Here is a 15841-nt window from a genome sequence, read left to right as displayed (position 1 = left end):
GATTAGCTTAGTTTCAATTGCCCGATTCTCTGGCTTGTACAGACTTCTGTCTGAATCGATGCTGTTAGGAATATGCACACAAATATATATATATATAAATATATATTCTCTGGGCTGAATGTGTTTCTCTTGCATAATCATGCATGCCCTTTATGTGAAATGTAAAATCAAAGAATTAATTACTTTTAGCTGTGATATGCCAAAATTGTGGCATTGCCGACTGCTGGCATACCCTTAATGTCAACAATCATTTGACATTTCGAGTACTTATTGTAGCTGTACTCACTTTCTTTTTGAGCTGCGATGAAATAGCGTATTCTTTTTTTTTTTAGGAAATTGATTTGCTATTTTTATCCTGCACCCATTGAACATGGCGTTAAAAGGGTATAATGTATTCGTGCAGCTTTAATAGTCGAGTGTCTCCGTCTGTCTGTCCGTCCGTTCGTGTATATGAAGGATCTCAGAACCTATAGTAGCTAGAGACTTGAAATTTTAGAAACGTAATGCCCGCACAGTTCGAGTTTCCTTGCGATAATCGATAACTTGCCCCGTTCCCAAGCAATCGATAACAATTGATATATGTAGATATTCTGTTTTCGAGCAAATCTCTTGGGGTTATAGCAGTTATATATATTGATACACAGATAGCTTCTAGAATAGTTTATGCAGGTCGCGTAGACTGAAAAGTAAGCAAGGCTAGCAGCTACACTGAATACCCAAGAGGCGTAACAGAGCGCCTTAAGTTTTAGACTTTTCGAAAAGATTTGTAATTGGCAAATTCTTCATATCAAATGGTTAATATCTAGCTGAATAATAAATAAAGGCTATGCATTACATATTTATTCTGAATTGAGCTAAACTTAAATGTTTATTAGCTCCTAAGTGCTGGTACTTTGCGTTTCTACGTAAAACTAAGAATCCAATCAATATTAAAAACAATTTCAATTTAAGTTCATGCCATGAAGCACTAAACCGCCAACTGGAATACCCGAGATGACAAAAATTGATTACAATCAAAGTGTTGTTCAACCCTTGGCAAAGCTGTTGTGTGTGTTTGTGGGTGTGTGGGTGGCACAACCAGCTGTGAATCTGATTACACCTAAAGTGCTGGGGCAAAAGTTAAAAAAAAAGAGGAGCGAAAGAAATTCGATCACGTAAATTGAGTTTACACTTTGAGAAGCATCCGAAGCGGGCAAACAAAACATTTGCGGCAGCACGTAACTCGAAAAAAAAAAACGTATTTACAGTGCACGCGGTATTTGTTTAACGCCTGTGAATGTGCGAGGGCGAGTCCTTTCAAAGTCTGGCGCAAGAAAATACGTACGTAAATGAATTGCGGTTAGGTCAAGAGTTGCCTGACAGCGATTCGCAGCATTTTGTGGCTGGCAATGGCATAAACTAGCTGAGAACGTCTTCAAATTCGGTTTCAAGGCATTCAATTTTTGCCGTTTGAAGCAGGACTTGCCCAGAAAATGGTAGAATGCGGTATAATGTCTGCTTGAAAGATCATCAAGTGAAATAATAGTTAAACGCGCGAGATTTCGTTTCTTGGAATGTCGCGAAGGAATTTATAACAATTTTAAGCATTTGCCTAATTACCCCAGAAGGGTAATATAAATATCTTGAATGCATTTAATGTGTGCTTGAGAGATCTTGTAATTGATTTCCACTTAAACAAAAGTGTTTTCGCTTCCTGGAATACCAAAAATAAGTTAAGTACGTCTTGTTTCCTAGAAAAGCACCAACGAATCGAGCACATAATTAAGCCTGGTATTTATCTATAAAATGTCTGCTTCAGAGATTATGAAATAAATTTCTAGTTAATCGAACGTAATTCCGTTCCTTGGAATGTCACAAATTAGGCAAGAACGTCTCTAAATATGGCTGTCGTTTCCTAGAATCGCGCAAACGCCTTCAAATCTGCTATTAATATATTAAATGTCCGCTTGAAAGAACATGAAATTAATTCCTAGTTAAACAAAAGCGAAATCGTTTCTGCGAATAGATAACAACGTCCCTAAAAGTAGTTGCAGTTTTCTGGAATCGCTTAAGCGAATTAAGAACATGAATAAAACACTGCGTTAAAACATTATAATATCTGCTTTAAGATCAGGAAATAAATTTCTAGTTAAACGAAGGTACGATTTCGCTTCTTGGAATGACACTAATTTATTAACAACACAAACGAATGTAAAACGTCTGTAAATGGGATAAAAATATCTTAAATGTCTGCGAAATAAATTTCTAGCTCTAAGAAGGCGATTTCGCTTTTTGGAATGGCACAAGTTAATTAGAAATATCCTTTCACATAGTTTTCACTTTCTGGAATGCCACAAACGAATGAAGAACGCCTTTAAATGTGGTATCAATACATTTAATGTCTGCTTGAGAGATCATGAAATGAATTTCTAGTTATACAGCACCAATAAAAACAGTTATTATTTGTCTCTGCGTGTGCTTGTGTGTGTATGTGTGTGTGTTAACGAGCAAACAAAACGCATTTTCCAAGACTGTCAAAGAGTGCAAGAGAGAGAGAGTAAGATAGGAGGGCGAGTGTGTGTCTGTCTGTTTGTTTGTCTGTGTGCGTGTGTGTGTGTGTGTGTGAGTGGCTTGTGTGCCAGTGTTGTAAAGTGCGCAGTGTAACGCAGCTGAGCGAAGTGCAAATGAGCGAGCGTTAAACTGGGGAAAATGCGTTTCTGTTGCAAATTGTGAGCGTTGTCTGCTGTCTGTTGTTTTTATTGTTGTAACTGTTGTTGTGTTCCCTGTTCTTGTTGTTGTTGTTGTTGCTGCTGTTGCTGCTGCTGCTGCCCTCAAATATGCTGACCCAGCGAGGCGACCAGCTTGATAAGCTGATTGCGCTTTGCCTTGATAACATCCTGATGCAGCGGCTGGACACCATCAACGCTATCATAACGATTCACATAGTCGGTCAACTGATCGGCCATGCAGATGACATGAATGCCGCAATCATAATCGTTGCTCTGCTGCAGGCAGCGCATGCCCCGGAAGCGTGCATGCTGCATATCGAGCACATCCTTAATATTATTGATTAGCTCCAGGGAGCAATTCGTATTGCCGCCACCGTACGAATCAAAATGAAAGAAACTCTTATCCGGCCGCGAGGCAACAACCAGCGACCAATGTGCCCCGCCCCGATCGCGCGAATGGCTATCATTCAATGCCATAAATATGAAAGGTTTGCGCAGCGCCTGATTCTGCGCCACCAACAGACCGTGCAGCTCCTTATCGTCCATATAGAGCATGCACTGTGACATCTCTGGCGTAACAAATAGAAAATCAACATTCGATTTGTATTTAACCTCCTCCAGATAGGCAAAATAGAAATTGAGTATCGCATCGTTTAGCCAATGGGGTCCATGCAACAGCTGCACATCGCTCATCCGTAGCGCATTTTTGCTCAGCGATGCCAATATTGGATCGGCACGGGATGCTTTTGGTTTTTTGTTGTGCACAACATTTGTGCTGCTGCTGCTGTTGCTCGAGCTGGCCGTGTTGTTGTTGTTGTTGCTGCTGCTGTTGTTGTTAATGTTGTTGTTCAAGTTACTTGTGTTTAAGCTGTTTGTCATGTTGTTGTTGCTGTTGTTGTTGTTGCTGCAGCTGTTGTTGTTGTTGTTGTTGTTGCAGTTGTTGTTGCTGTTGCAATTGTTGTTGCTGCAGCTGTTGTTGTTGTTGCTGTGGCTATTGTGGTTGTTGTTGCTGCAACTCAAGCTATTGTTGCTGCTGCTGTTGTTGTTGATGTTGTTGTTGTTGTTGTTGTTGTTAATGTCACCGCCATGGCCATCGCCCATGGCATGCTCGTCCAGCTCGCTGACCAGCTTGCTGCTATTCTCATTGGCCGCCTCATCGGCGGCAGCGGCAGCCGTGGCAGCGGCCGCCTGCACTCGGCGCTCGGCGCGTTTCTTCTGGCGCACATTGCGCGGCATCTTTTCAATCCAAGTTGCGGTGGCTGCAAATCAACCGACAAATGCTTACAACAAGTGAAGATATACATATATATACATATATGCATATATATACATATACATATACATATATATATATATATGTATATATGTATGTATATATGTATGTATATAAATATATTGTTTATGGGATAGGAGGCGCGTATTTACAGTTAGTTTTAGCTCTCGTTTACTTACGCAAAATACAGTTAGAGAGGGAGGGGGATTCAAATGAAAAAAGCAAACAAATAAATTGAATTTTGTTGGGGTTCTGACAACTTCTTCAACAACTAAGTAGTTTGTAATTTGTGATTTTACGTGCGTGTGTGTGCGTGTGTGTGTGTGTGTGTGTGTGTGCATGTAGGCGGCACAATGCACAGCGTTGCCAGATCTTTGGCGCTTAAGCTTCTGCCTTACGCTTTTTGATTAATCGAATTTGTCATTCGCCAATTGCATATATCGATTAATTGACCTTCCTTACATATCGCTCAACAATGTACAGTTACATGCGTAACCCTCATCTTCTTCTTCTATTTGAGCGTATTCTATTATTCATTTGCGCGCATCTCTCAGCTCAAACAAGTCTGGCCGCCCTGTGCACTCTCTCACTCTGTGCACCCTGTGCTGTCAGCAATTGCACAGGCTGCTGCTGGCATAACAAATCCTGTTAATTAATTTAAATGTAATTGCATTTGCTTGCTTTCTTACACCCGATATACCACTCAAAATTGTTGAACAGGCGGCAGCTTCAGGTACCAGAATCTTTAGACCTTATATCTATATGTACGCAGTTAACTCTAGAGTCAATCTATGTACATATATTCTGTTTATTTGCCACCTTGGATGTTGCATGTTTACCAACACTGTCAAAGGCAATATATGCTTTGAGGTTAGGTTTGCACAAGCTATATGAATGTCGAATGGATGACATCCATGTTTTTTTTTTTTATTTTGAATGAAACAGATAAATTTTCGATTAATAATTGCCCCTTTGATAATGCCCATAAAGATTTGGCTACATTCAATGGCTGCGGAATTTTGGGTTTGAACCAGTGGGCCTGAAAGGCAGTTCAACGTTTACGTTAAAGTGATGCATTTTTTGCATCTCTGTTAAATGCTTACAGGGTATTCGCTGGTTGGGCTGTCAACATTTTTTTTTCTGCTCATTTCGTTTGTATTTTAACTCATTTCTTTCAGTTTTCATTTTTGCTGCGATGCGGCGCGGTCAGGATTTATTTAAAAGGATTTGTCGTCGTCGTCGTCGTAATTTCATTTACTTGCCAGATGCGACGTGCTCATATGCCACGCCCCCGCCGCACCAGCAGCACGCCCTGCGCCTCTGTTCAATGTGCTCGGCCTAGCAATACATATCTGTGAAAAATAACATTAACGCCGAGCAGGATACGCGCGACATTCAGACAAAAAAACAAAAACAAAAAAACACGAATTTACGCAAATTGTCTGCCACACCGAAACTTAAATACCCTTACGATATGCGCAGAGAACGGGCAAATCCAAATCCAAATGCAGAAATGCTTTAAAATTTCAGGCAAATATTGAAATGTTTTCGATATTTTCTCTATAGACCTACATATATGCTATAGAGTCTGATATTGATAAGTTCTAGCTTATGGCTAAGTTTGTTCAGGCTACTTATGTTAAAAAACAAATATGTATTTCATGCAAGAACCGAACTTTGACGAAAGCTCCTTTGCATAGACAGACGGACACAATTGATACTACTCTGATCAGGATATTACCTTATGGGCTACACATTTCATGAGAAACTTTGAATATCCTCGAGCAGGGTATAAAAGGGAAAGCATAATACTTATGAAGAGACCAGCGTGTGCGTGACTCATTTGCATGCACACATAAATATATGCACATATACAAATATATATATATATATATATATATATATATATATATATATGCATATATGTATATACATCATATTACATACATCTATGTATCTCTGATATGGACTTATCCGTGTGACCGAAAATCTTCTTATCCATTTGGATAATGTCATGTGGAGGCTGTTTATGGCCTGCGGCTGAGCTGGTCGCCAGCTCATTTAAATTAACAGCTTCTGCGTGCCGTAGAGTGGTAGATAGCGGTAGGGTGGGGTAGGGGGGTGGGGAGGGGGGATTGGTGGCTCATTTCGGATTGGTACCGCGGCCGGAATTGGGCGACACGCGGCATAGTCGACGCCATTTGGGGGGGGGGGGGTTTTTTTTGTTTTTCGTTTTGCCAGCTGTTTAAACTTTAATAAATCGATTTGTGGCACCAAAATTGAATTTGCTTCCATTGTGCTGCTTGGATATTACGTGCCAATACCCTGTATAAAGATGACTATAAATGGGGTAGCTTGACATTGTGTTGAAACCTCAAACACTGGAAAGAAATTCTGCTTTAAAGCAACCGAAACTTAAGCCGAAATTCAAACCGAAATTGTTGGCCAAAGAATATGTAAAATGGTTAAACTTAAGCTTGAACCTGGAAAGCCTTTTAAGCCTTGCCACAGGGTATTCCATGGACATTACTCCAAGCTCCACTCAGTCTCACGTTATACAACACTGTCAAGCAGCAGCTGGCGCAGCAGTGGAAGCGACTCTCATTCAAGTTTAATATGCATGCAGAAAAGGTGGCAACTGGCCCGAAGAGCGTCAAAGCATGGTGAGAGGGAGGGATGGATGGAGGGAGGGAGGGAGAGGGGGGGGGGGGTTCGTGGGGCATGCAGCTGTGGACGGATTAGAGATTCGACTAAGGTTGGCCGCGCTAAAATCGCGCTGACCACCAAATACTCAAAATGCAAATGCTACTTAAAATGCAATTATAACATTAAGCGCAAAGAGCGTAATTGCCTGGCAACTGCAGTAAAAGAGAGAGAGAGAGAGGGAGGGCAGAGATTGTGGTGGAGGATGAGGGGGGTCTGGGGATTATGCACAGCCAAACTAAGCACATAAGGGACCCAGGTGTGGAGCCTGAGCGTTAAAAAGCAATCATAAAAACAAATAATTACAATAGAATTATTTAGATTTTACTCAAATTAAAGTTAAAGTTTTCGCAACTCAGCCCCATTTTAATGTTCTTGTCTGCGGTATTATAATATTGTCCGCAATTTGCGAGCATATAGAATAGACATACATATATATTCCAGATCAGCATCAACAGCCGAATTTCCCCGCTGTCCGTCTTTTTCTATGCGAACTAGTCTCCATCTTTCCATCTGTTCCATCTGTTGCAGGCAGAGCATACGTCGGATCGGGCCGATCGCACTACCATATCCTATAGCTGTCATAGACAAAGAAATAGTAGCTTTTTTTATATTTGAAAAACCTTTCTGATTATCCAGATATCTTGATCAAAGTCAACATTTATATGTTTCATTCTAGACCATATCTCATCAAAATCGGACTACTTTATCTTATACCTGGCATAGATACAATCTTGCTATTGACCAAACTTTGCATTTCTTTGACACAGGTCGAAATTTCCGAGGTTTGCTTAAAAACAACATGTCGCTATCGATGTTTATCGATTACTTTTGAACGCGGCAAGTTATCGACTATCGCAAAGGAACTCATACTGCGCGGACACTAGGCGGACCTACAGCTTAAAATTTCAGTCTCTAGCTCTTTTAGGTTCCGAGATCCTTGCGTTCATCCATACGAACGGACTCGGCTTGGCTATTGATACTACTGATCGATAATATAGATTACTTTATGAAGTCGGAAATGCCTTCTACGGCCAATGGGTTCAGCGTAAATGGACTTATCTAGAAAAAAGAAAACTCTTCTAGCACTTATATGATTCCCTTGGGGTTTGAAGAACTACGTCTTTCCATAGAGTTAAGTGGAAAGCATATCTCAGCTTGTTTTCAATGCGAGCAATTGCAATTGGGACCTCTAGGGTTGAGAATATTTAGTTGAAAAGCAGCTTAGTTCGAGTAGATATTTATTTTGTATTTATTATGTTGATGAATAATATAAATTTGTAGCTAAATATTTGCAAATACCTTTGGGTTTGCAACGCAGGTTCTTTTTCTTTCTCCTTCGTTTTTTTATACCCTGAACTCAGTAAAAATGCGTATAAGGGTATATTGTATTTGTGCAAAATCCAAATGTATCTATCAGGCAGAAGGAAGCATCTCCGACCCCAGAAAGTATATATATTCTTGATCAGCATCAATAGCCGAGTCGAGTCTGTCCGTCCGTCCGTCCGTCTGTCCGTATGTATGAACGCAAGGATCTCAGAACCTATAAGAGCTAGAGACTTAAAATTTTGGATGTCGGTGCTCCGAGTGCCCGCGCAGATCGCGTTTGTTTTCGTTAATTGATAACTTACTCCGTTTGCAAGCAATCGATAAAAATCGATATCGATATTCTGTTTTTGGTCAATTTTTGTAAATAATAAGAGCTAGAGTCACCGAACTTGACATAAAGCTTGTAAAATAAAATATATATATGCATTTGATGTTGAATGAAGAGGGTTCAGGGTATCCCCTAGTCGGGAGCTCCCGATTAGAAACTCTTACTTGTTTTTTTTTTTTTTTTGCAACAAACATTGAATTTGATGTCCGCTTTGGATGCTTTTGAATAAGCAGCTTACACAAATATTTTCCATATTTGTGCGACATTGAAAACTTTTGTAACTTTTCCTGTTCACGATAATGATGATGTTGATAATGATGTTGATAATGATTATATTGTGCGTCCAGTTGGAAGCTGCCAGCGTTGGGCAATAAAAGCAAATGAAAGCATTTCAAAATCAACCGAAAAAAAAATCGTAACAATATTGATTTCAATTATGTATTGTACATATATATGTATGCATATGCATATGTGCTTATGTGTTTCAATTGTAATTTAAAATATTTGCCAATTCGTGTTTGTATGCATTCGAGTTCGTTTTTTAGTTGAACAAAGCCTTTTTATGTGCTTTGATATCTGTTTGGCATTGTTAAACGTGCCTTTGCCATCCTGATCCTGTTCAGATTGTTGCCCAATCTTGTTGTTAGACATTCCAATTAAAATGCGCCCAAAAGCCATCAAATCAACAACAACAACAACAACAAAAAGCGGCGTGCTCGGCTAGCAGATACCCTGTAGCTAGCGATTTGTGCAGCCGCTTTACCACATCTCTAAAGTTCGATTTGGGTTCGTGTCTTGGCTTCATTTCCCATAGAAAATTTTAATTTTTCATAATTTTCATAAACTTTAATAATTCACAAGTTTACTCTTAGTTTCAAGCGCTGAAAAGTTAAAGAAAAAATATCATTTAATTTTGTTAAATATATTTTATTATTTCACAATACTTTTTTTTAATACATTTTTTGTTCTCTTGTTTTTTCATTTCTTAAATTTGTTTTATTTTTAACTTAACACTTATTATTATTATGATTAATTTCCAAGTCGTCTGTTAATGCTGCTGGTTTGGATTGGTTTTAGGTACTTTGAGGAGGTGTTATTCTCAAGAGAATCTGGCTTAAGTTTCGGCTCACATGCTAAAATTTCAAAATCATCATCTTAGGTCTTCAGTTAAGATGATTTACACTTGATCCGAGAACGGGCTTATGCCAAAAATTGCCCAGGTCTAGCTTCGATAGTCTCTGAGTTTGTTCGGTTGGTTAAATTGATGGATAGATGCGACTGGCTAAACAGTTCTATCTGAGATAGACGTTAATTCATGCACAATTTATAGGGTATATCGACTGGTAAAAATAACTACAGGCACAGCTCTTAACTCGGCCGTTTCGCTGCGAGTCGCCGGCAACGACAAAATGTTTGCGTTTATTAACCCGAGCGATATGATTTTTTATGTGTGCCACGTTAAAATATGCATAAAAACAACAACAACAACAACAACAACAATGGCAAATGCTGTGCTGCAGTAAATAAAAAAATATGAAGCTAAGAAAAAAGACACCCAAAAAATGGGACAGCTAAGCGAAATGCGTAAAAAACTGAAAGCAGTTGGGGGCCATGTAAATTTCGTGGGTTCGGCTTCGGCTTCGGGTTCGGGTTCGGGTTCGGCCCAGTCAGATAAGATTCTAATGAAATTTTCACACACACACACGTGCACACATAATGTCAATGTTCAGGGTCGCGTAAAGGCTCCAATATTGTCAAAAACTTTAAGACTGAAGCGCAAAATTGTCCCAAAAAGTCTCGAGAAGTGAGGCATTCGGACACGAGAAAAGCTAGAGAAATTTAGAAAATATATATATATATTCTATATCCTATATCCTAGGCAGGCTAAGCTTGTTATTTAAGTATGCAGAGGGTAGTATAATATGTGCAACGTATAGCAGAAGATATCTTCGATCCCATAAAGTATATAAACTGGATTGATCAACAATTTGATATAATCAAGTCCCGCTGTCCCTCCATCCGTCTGTTTGATTCATTCGAACTATATAAATTTATATATATACTGTTATATAGAATCTCTTGCAGACAGATCGGTACACTATATCACATAACTGCCCTTTTCGCTCGAAAAGCGGGTTGTTATATTGAAAACTTGTTTGCCTATCAAAATATCTGGCTTTCTATATAGATCGGACGAAGAAAGCGATATTTATATGGCAAATATTCTATGTTCCCAAAAGTTGCTTTACTTTTCTCACATATCTACAAAAGGGAAATGTCTACAAGGGTATTTAAGGGTATTCAGTGCCGAAGATATTCTTGCTTTCGCCTTCAATTTTCTTGAATAGAAGTTAGCAGATTATATCAAACATGGTATAGAGGTTGATGCCTTCTCTCACTTTCCACGATATTGAGGCTGTCGGAAGGCTTTGGGGCATATGCTATCTGTCTTACGAACGAAGCTTAAGTATGCGAAGTCCACATATGCGTAGAGGAATACGAGCGTGTTACTGGCTGCAGGGTATCTCCTAGTCGGCCGTTTACTACTTCGTTTGGCTGTGTTGTTGTGGGCTGCTGTTTTTCAGCTTAGCCAGTTTTTCTATTGCATACTTCGAGGGGAGTCGAAAAATATGTTTTGCTTCTCTTTTTTTTTTTAAATACTTATTAACCGCTTGCCGCACACGTTGTTGCTGTTGTTGTTGTTGTTGTTGCTTGTAAGTGTTCCTCTTGTGGAGTGCATAACTTTGGGGCGCTAATTAAATGCGCAACGAGCCAGCGAATTGCCTGTCAGCATCCTCCAGATTCCCCCAGACTCCCCCTCTCCATGCCCCACGACCCGTTTGGCAAAAAAAAAGCCGCCATCGTCGCCAAACACGTAATTGAAATAAAAGAGCTGCCAACTTCGGGCGCCTGGGGTCATTGTAACACACAAGCCCCTCCCCCCCTCCCCCTCACACACTCGCACACACACGCACGCAGACATAGAGAAACTCAGGCACACACCTGAGCACGCGCTTCTGGTGCCTGGTTTTTTATATACCCTGTACGCATTTATGAAGTAAAACGGGTGTATAGTTTAAGCCAGCATCATCAAAGAACTTCATTTTTGTAGAACTCACTTTCGGCTCAGTCGAAATCGCATTTGTAGAGCTTGTAGAGCCTTGAGTATAATTCCCAGATATGATAATGCCTTCACGGCATGTAATTGGGTTTCTCTGAATTGTTCTCCAAATTTTGTAGGGTCAGTTAGTAGTGAATTATTTGGCAGGTGCTTGCATTGCGTTTTGCAGGGTATCTGAATAGTCGAGCAGGCACAATCGCTCGACTTCTTTATGCCCCTGATAAATGCTCCCAAATGCGGTAATTACATAAGTGCCGCCTGAGCCTAACTGTCGGTAATCTCAGACTCAGGGTTGTCGTCGCACACACACACACACACACAAGCACACACACGTGTGTGGCATTTCTCGTGTTCTTTTTGTTTCAACATTATAATGTCATCATTTTGAAGCCAAACAGAGCCTACATCTTGAAACTTTACGCTCTTCAACCTTTTTTTTTTTTGTGTTTCGAACCTTTCTTTTAATAGGGTAGCCAAAGGGCATCTGAATAATGTTAAGATATATGTAACACATTCAATTATTAGCTACTAGTACAGTGCATTTGTGTGAGGCTGATTAAGTTCGAGAAACATGTGGAATTGGAACACTTATGTACAGTTTGCACTGTGCGCAATTCATGCACGTTTGCGAGTAGTTGCTAGAAACAAATGGAGTTGAAACACGTATTTAGCGTAATTCGCTTATTTTTAAACATTAGATACAGTTAGTAGTTTCAAAACTATCGGCTAGAAACAATCTGGAACTGGAGCACCAATTAGCAACTATGGGAAATCTGGAATTGAAATACTATCGATAACTTTTTGTATTGAGTGAGGTTATCAAATGTTTGAAATTCGGTGCAGAGTACTTTAAGCTAGTTATTGCACTAAAATGAAACTGAAACACTGAGCAGCTGATTTGGGAGCTCTTAAACGATTCAAATTCGCTAGTCTTTTGTCTGCGACACAGTAGTCGTTAACTACACAGAGTACTTTATCCATATCTGAGCTTGGATATGTTAGATTTATATTAGAAATAGCTATTAGAAACGAATGGAATTGAAACAATAATAAAAGTTTTGCAACAAGCCCAATTCCCAAACGATTTATGACGGCGAAGAACATTATGTCGAACTGTTGGAAACAAGTGGAATTGGAACGCTTATCGATTACTTTTGTACTAAGCAGATTCGCATATTGAGGCACATAGTATTTACATTTAAGCTAGTTGTTAAAGAATATGGGATTGAATGGCTGAGAACTTTCATGTCGAACTGCTAGAAACAAGTGGAATCGGAACACTTTTCGAAGCTTTGGCACACAGTATTTACATTAAAGCTAGTTGTTCGAAGAAACTGGAATTGTAACAATGCAAAGCTACTTTGCATGGATCAGATTTTTAAATTAAAATGCTGGAAACAAGTTAAATGGAAACGCTTATCGATAACTTTTGCATTTGGCTTAGCTCGGTAGCCAATATGCCGCTTCAATGGCAGCCGGATCTATTGTTCAGCCATCCAATTTTTTGCGTGGCTCAGAATATTACAAGTACAAGCTACTTTGTTATTATGATAACGCTTAGCTGGCAAGCAGGTTTCTCTGCAATTTGTTTGCATCGAAAGGGATTTAATACATGGCTAGCTTCAATGTGAGTTTGCGATTTCAGGATGGCAAACAAATTGCGGAAATAACAATACATTGAAAAATGTTTTATCCTGACCATGTCTCTATACTTCCCCTCCTCCTTCTGCCCGCCCGCTGTGCCCCCCTTTTGGCAAGCAGCTTATGAACAGCTGTCGGATATGTTTTTCATCTAGTAAGTACACCACGCCCCCTCCAGCCCCTTCTGCTAGCACCTGCTCCCTTTTATGGTTGAAAAATAATTCGACTTTTCATAGCCAGTGCATGAAGGATGCAATGAGGCGTCCCCACACAGCCATGCAGAAGCTAAGATAAACATACTACGCAGACAATAAATTTAATGGAATTTTCAAATTGCGTTGGGACACAGAATGTTGGGTCTTCCACTCTTAAATAGTCTTTTTGTTTTTGTCAAGCTTTTGTTCCCTTCATTCAAATAATCAATGAATATTCGCAGCAATTAATAATCTAAAACCTGAAATTTGATTTAAATAAATTATATTTTACGCATCCATCTGTTTTTAATGAACGCATTTAATTTAAATTCTGAATGGTTTCTAAACAATTTGCCAAAAACCATCCGCCAGACATTACAGACTTGATATATTAGCAATTATTATATATTAATTTACACATTTATATTTTTTAAATCTCATGTTATCCATTCTCCTCCTCTCTTTCCATCTGTCTTTTTTTGTCTCTCTCTACCTCCCTATCGCCTTCGATCTCTTCCTTTTCCCTATTCTTCTCTCTCTCTCTTTTTTATGTCTTTCTTTAGACAACTTATCTGTTGTTCGATTTCATAAACGTTTTACTGGCTCCCCCCTCTCTTCCAGTCTGTCTATCTCTCCCTCTATCTGTCTCTCGCTGTCACACTCTCTTTCCATCTACCCCCCAACCCCCGCGCTACTCATTCTTACTGTCTTAGGATAACTTATATATGTTCGTTATCACAAACGTTTTACTGGCTTCCCTCTCTCTTCGTTCTCTTTCCCACTGTCTTCATTTCTCTCTTTCTGCCTCTTTTGCAATAACTTATTTCATGTTCGATTTCATAAACGTTTTACCGGCTGCAAAAACTCGTTTCTGGATCTTTCTTAATCTTGCAACAGGGACTTAATATTTGCTTTTCGCATTTGTATTGTATTCGGAAACGTTTTACTGCCACCTTTTTGAAAACTTCACAAACCCGCCCAAATACTTATTTTATTATAGAGATAACTATCAGTTATTTACGAATATACATACCTTGTGACTTTTATGTGTCATTTAACTACCAGTTAACCTATATGTTAACTACTTGCTTATGTAACTAGCTATTTAACTACTAGTTAAATATGATATATATATATATGACCAATGTTTATTTTAAAGTGCATCCCCCAGTCGCATATGAGCTACAGCTGAAAAATGCTTGCAAGCTAAAAAAAAAACAGCTTCGCGCTGCTGTTGCCCTCATTACCAGACTCCCTGCGACAGCCCCGACAAGCTCTTGTGCTCATTTGTCAAAGGACAAAGGCAGCATCCAGGCAGGTAACACCAACTGCCACGCCTCCCGTATGCCGCCCGTTCGCCATTTTGGCAATCGATAGGAGGGCAAATTAAAATTGTCTTATGGCATCTGACTTTTCACTTCTTTGTCGCATATGTTACACAGGGTGAATTCAGCGGCAGCTGCTGGCAGGCTAAATTTAACATTAACTTTGACATTAACTTGTCCGATCTGTGTGATCAGTTCGCTTAATGCAATTGGAATTTTCAATTTGCTTGCGAGCTTTCAGCCATTAAACGAGCCAAACATAAATTTTCATTTTTATCTGGCAATTCTTGGCTGTTCCTGACTTTGTCCTCTGCCTCTGCACGCTGTCAAAGGAATTTACAATTTAATTAAGTATACGGCTTGCAAGCACAGAAGTTACCTTAACAAATCGATGTTTACCATATAATATAGTTCTTTTGATCTAACCTAACCTGTCGCATATTGCAAATGCATTATTTTTCTATGAATGAGTATTTATTTGTATGTGTATGCATGTATAGATGTATGTATGTATTTACGCATGCATGCATGTATTTAAATATTATGGTTTGTTTGACAATTTGATGTACAGGCATTGTGTTTGTGTGTGTCTATGTCTGTATGTATGTGTAACATGTATTTAGGTATATACATATATATATATGTATGTTAGTTTCTTTTATTGTCTGTAAGTATACAAGTATTTTGTACGAAGGGATTTAAATATAGTACTAACGATAAGTATTATATGTATGTGTGAGTGTGTATGTATGTGTATATATGTATATATATGTTTATTTATGTGTATATGTATGCATGCATGTTGGTTTTCTAATACGAAACGCAGACCAAGCAATCAAGCTTATTTGTCGCTGTACTGGAAAATTGATGTAAGACGAATTTCCGCCAAGTGCTCTACTCCTCGATTCTCACGAATTCAAGTAGGCGCTAAAGTTTTTCATGCTTTGCTACTAGTGTGGTGCTTTTTTTGTGTTTTTTTTTTTTTCAATGTTTGTATGTATGTACATCTATGTATGTGTCTACGTATGTATGCACGTATGTGTGTATTCATGTATGTATGCATGCATGGATGTATGTGCATGTATGTATGTATATTTTCTGTGTATGTTTGTATGTACATTTACATTTATATATGTACGTTTGTGCATATATATGCATGTATGCTTGTATGCATGTATATATGTATGCATGTATGTACGCATGTATGCATGTATGTATG

At 39.0% G+C, this 15841-nt stretch overlaps 1 protein-coding gene across 1 annotated transcript; it reads right to left on the bottom strand.

The window, feature by feature from the left end:
• Positions 1–2345: 2345 nt before the first annotated feature.
• Positions 2346–4316, bottom strand: LOC6633626 (sentrin-specific protease 8). The gene is made up of 2 exons (XM_070210866.1): positions 4161–4316; positions 2346–3967 (listed from the first exon to the last, which is right to left on the bottom strand). The coding sequence occupies exon 2, from the start codon at positions 3942–3944 to the stop codon at positions 2811–2813; it is 1134 nt and encodes a 377-aa protein (XP_070066967.1). The 5' UTR covers positions 3945–3967; positions 4161–4316; the 3' UTR covers positions 2346–2810.
• Positions 4317–15841: the final 11525 nt, after the last annotated feature.

The sequence above is a fragment of the Drosophila virilis genome, chromosome X (assembly GCF_030788295.1).
Source record: "Drosophila virilis strain 15010-1051.87 chromosome X, Dvir_AGI_RSII-ME, whole genome shotgun sequence".
In the NCBI taxonomy this organism is placed as follows: domain Eukaryota; kingdom Metazoa; phylum Arthropoda; class Insecta; order Diptera; family Drosophilidae; genus Drosophila; species Drosophila virilis.
This window is presented reverse-complemented; position numbering and strand designations above follow the sequence as displayed.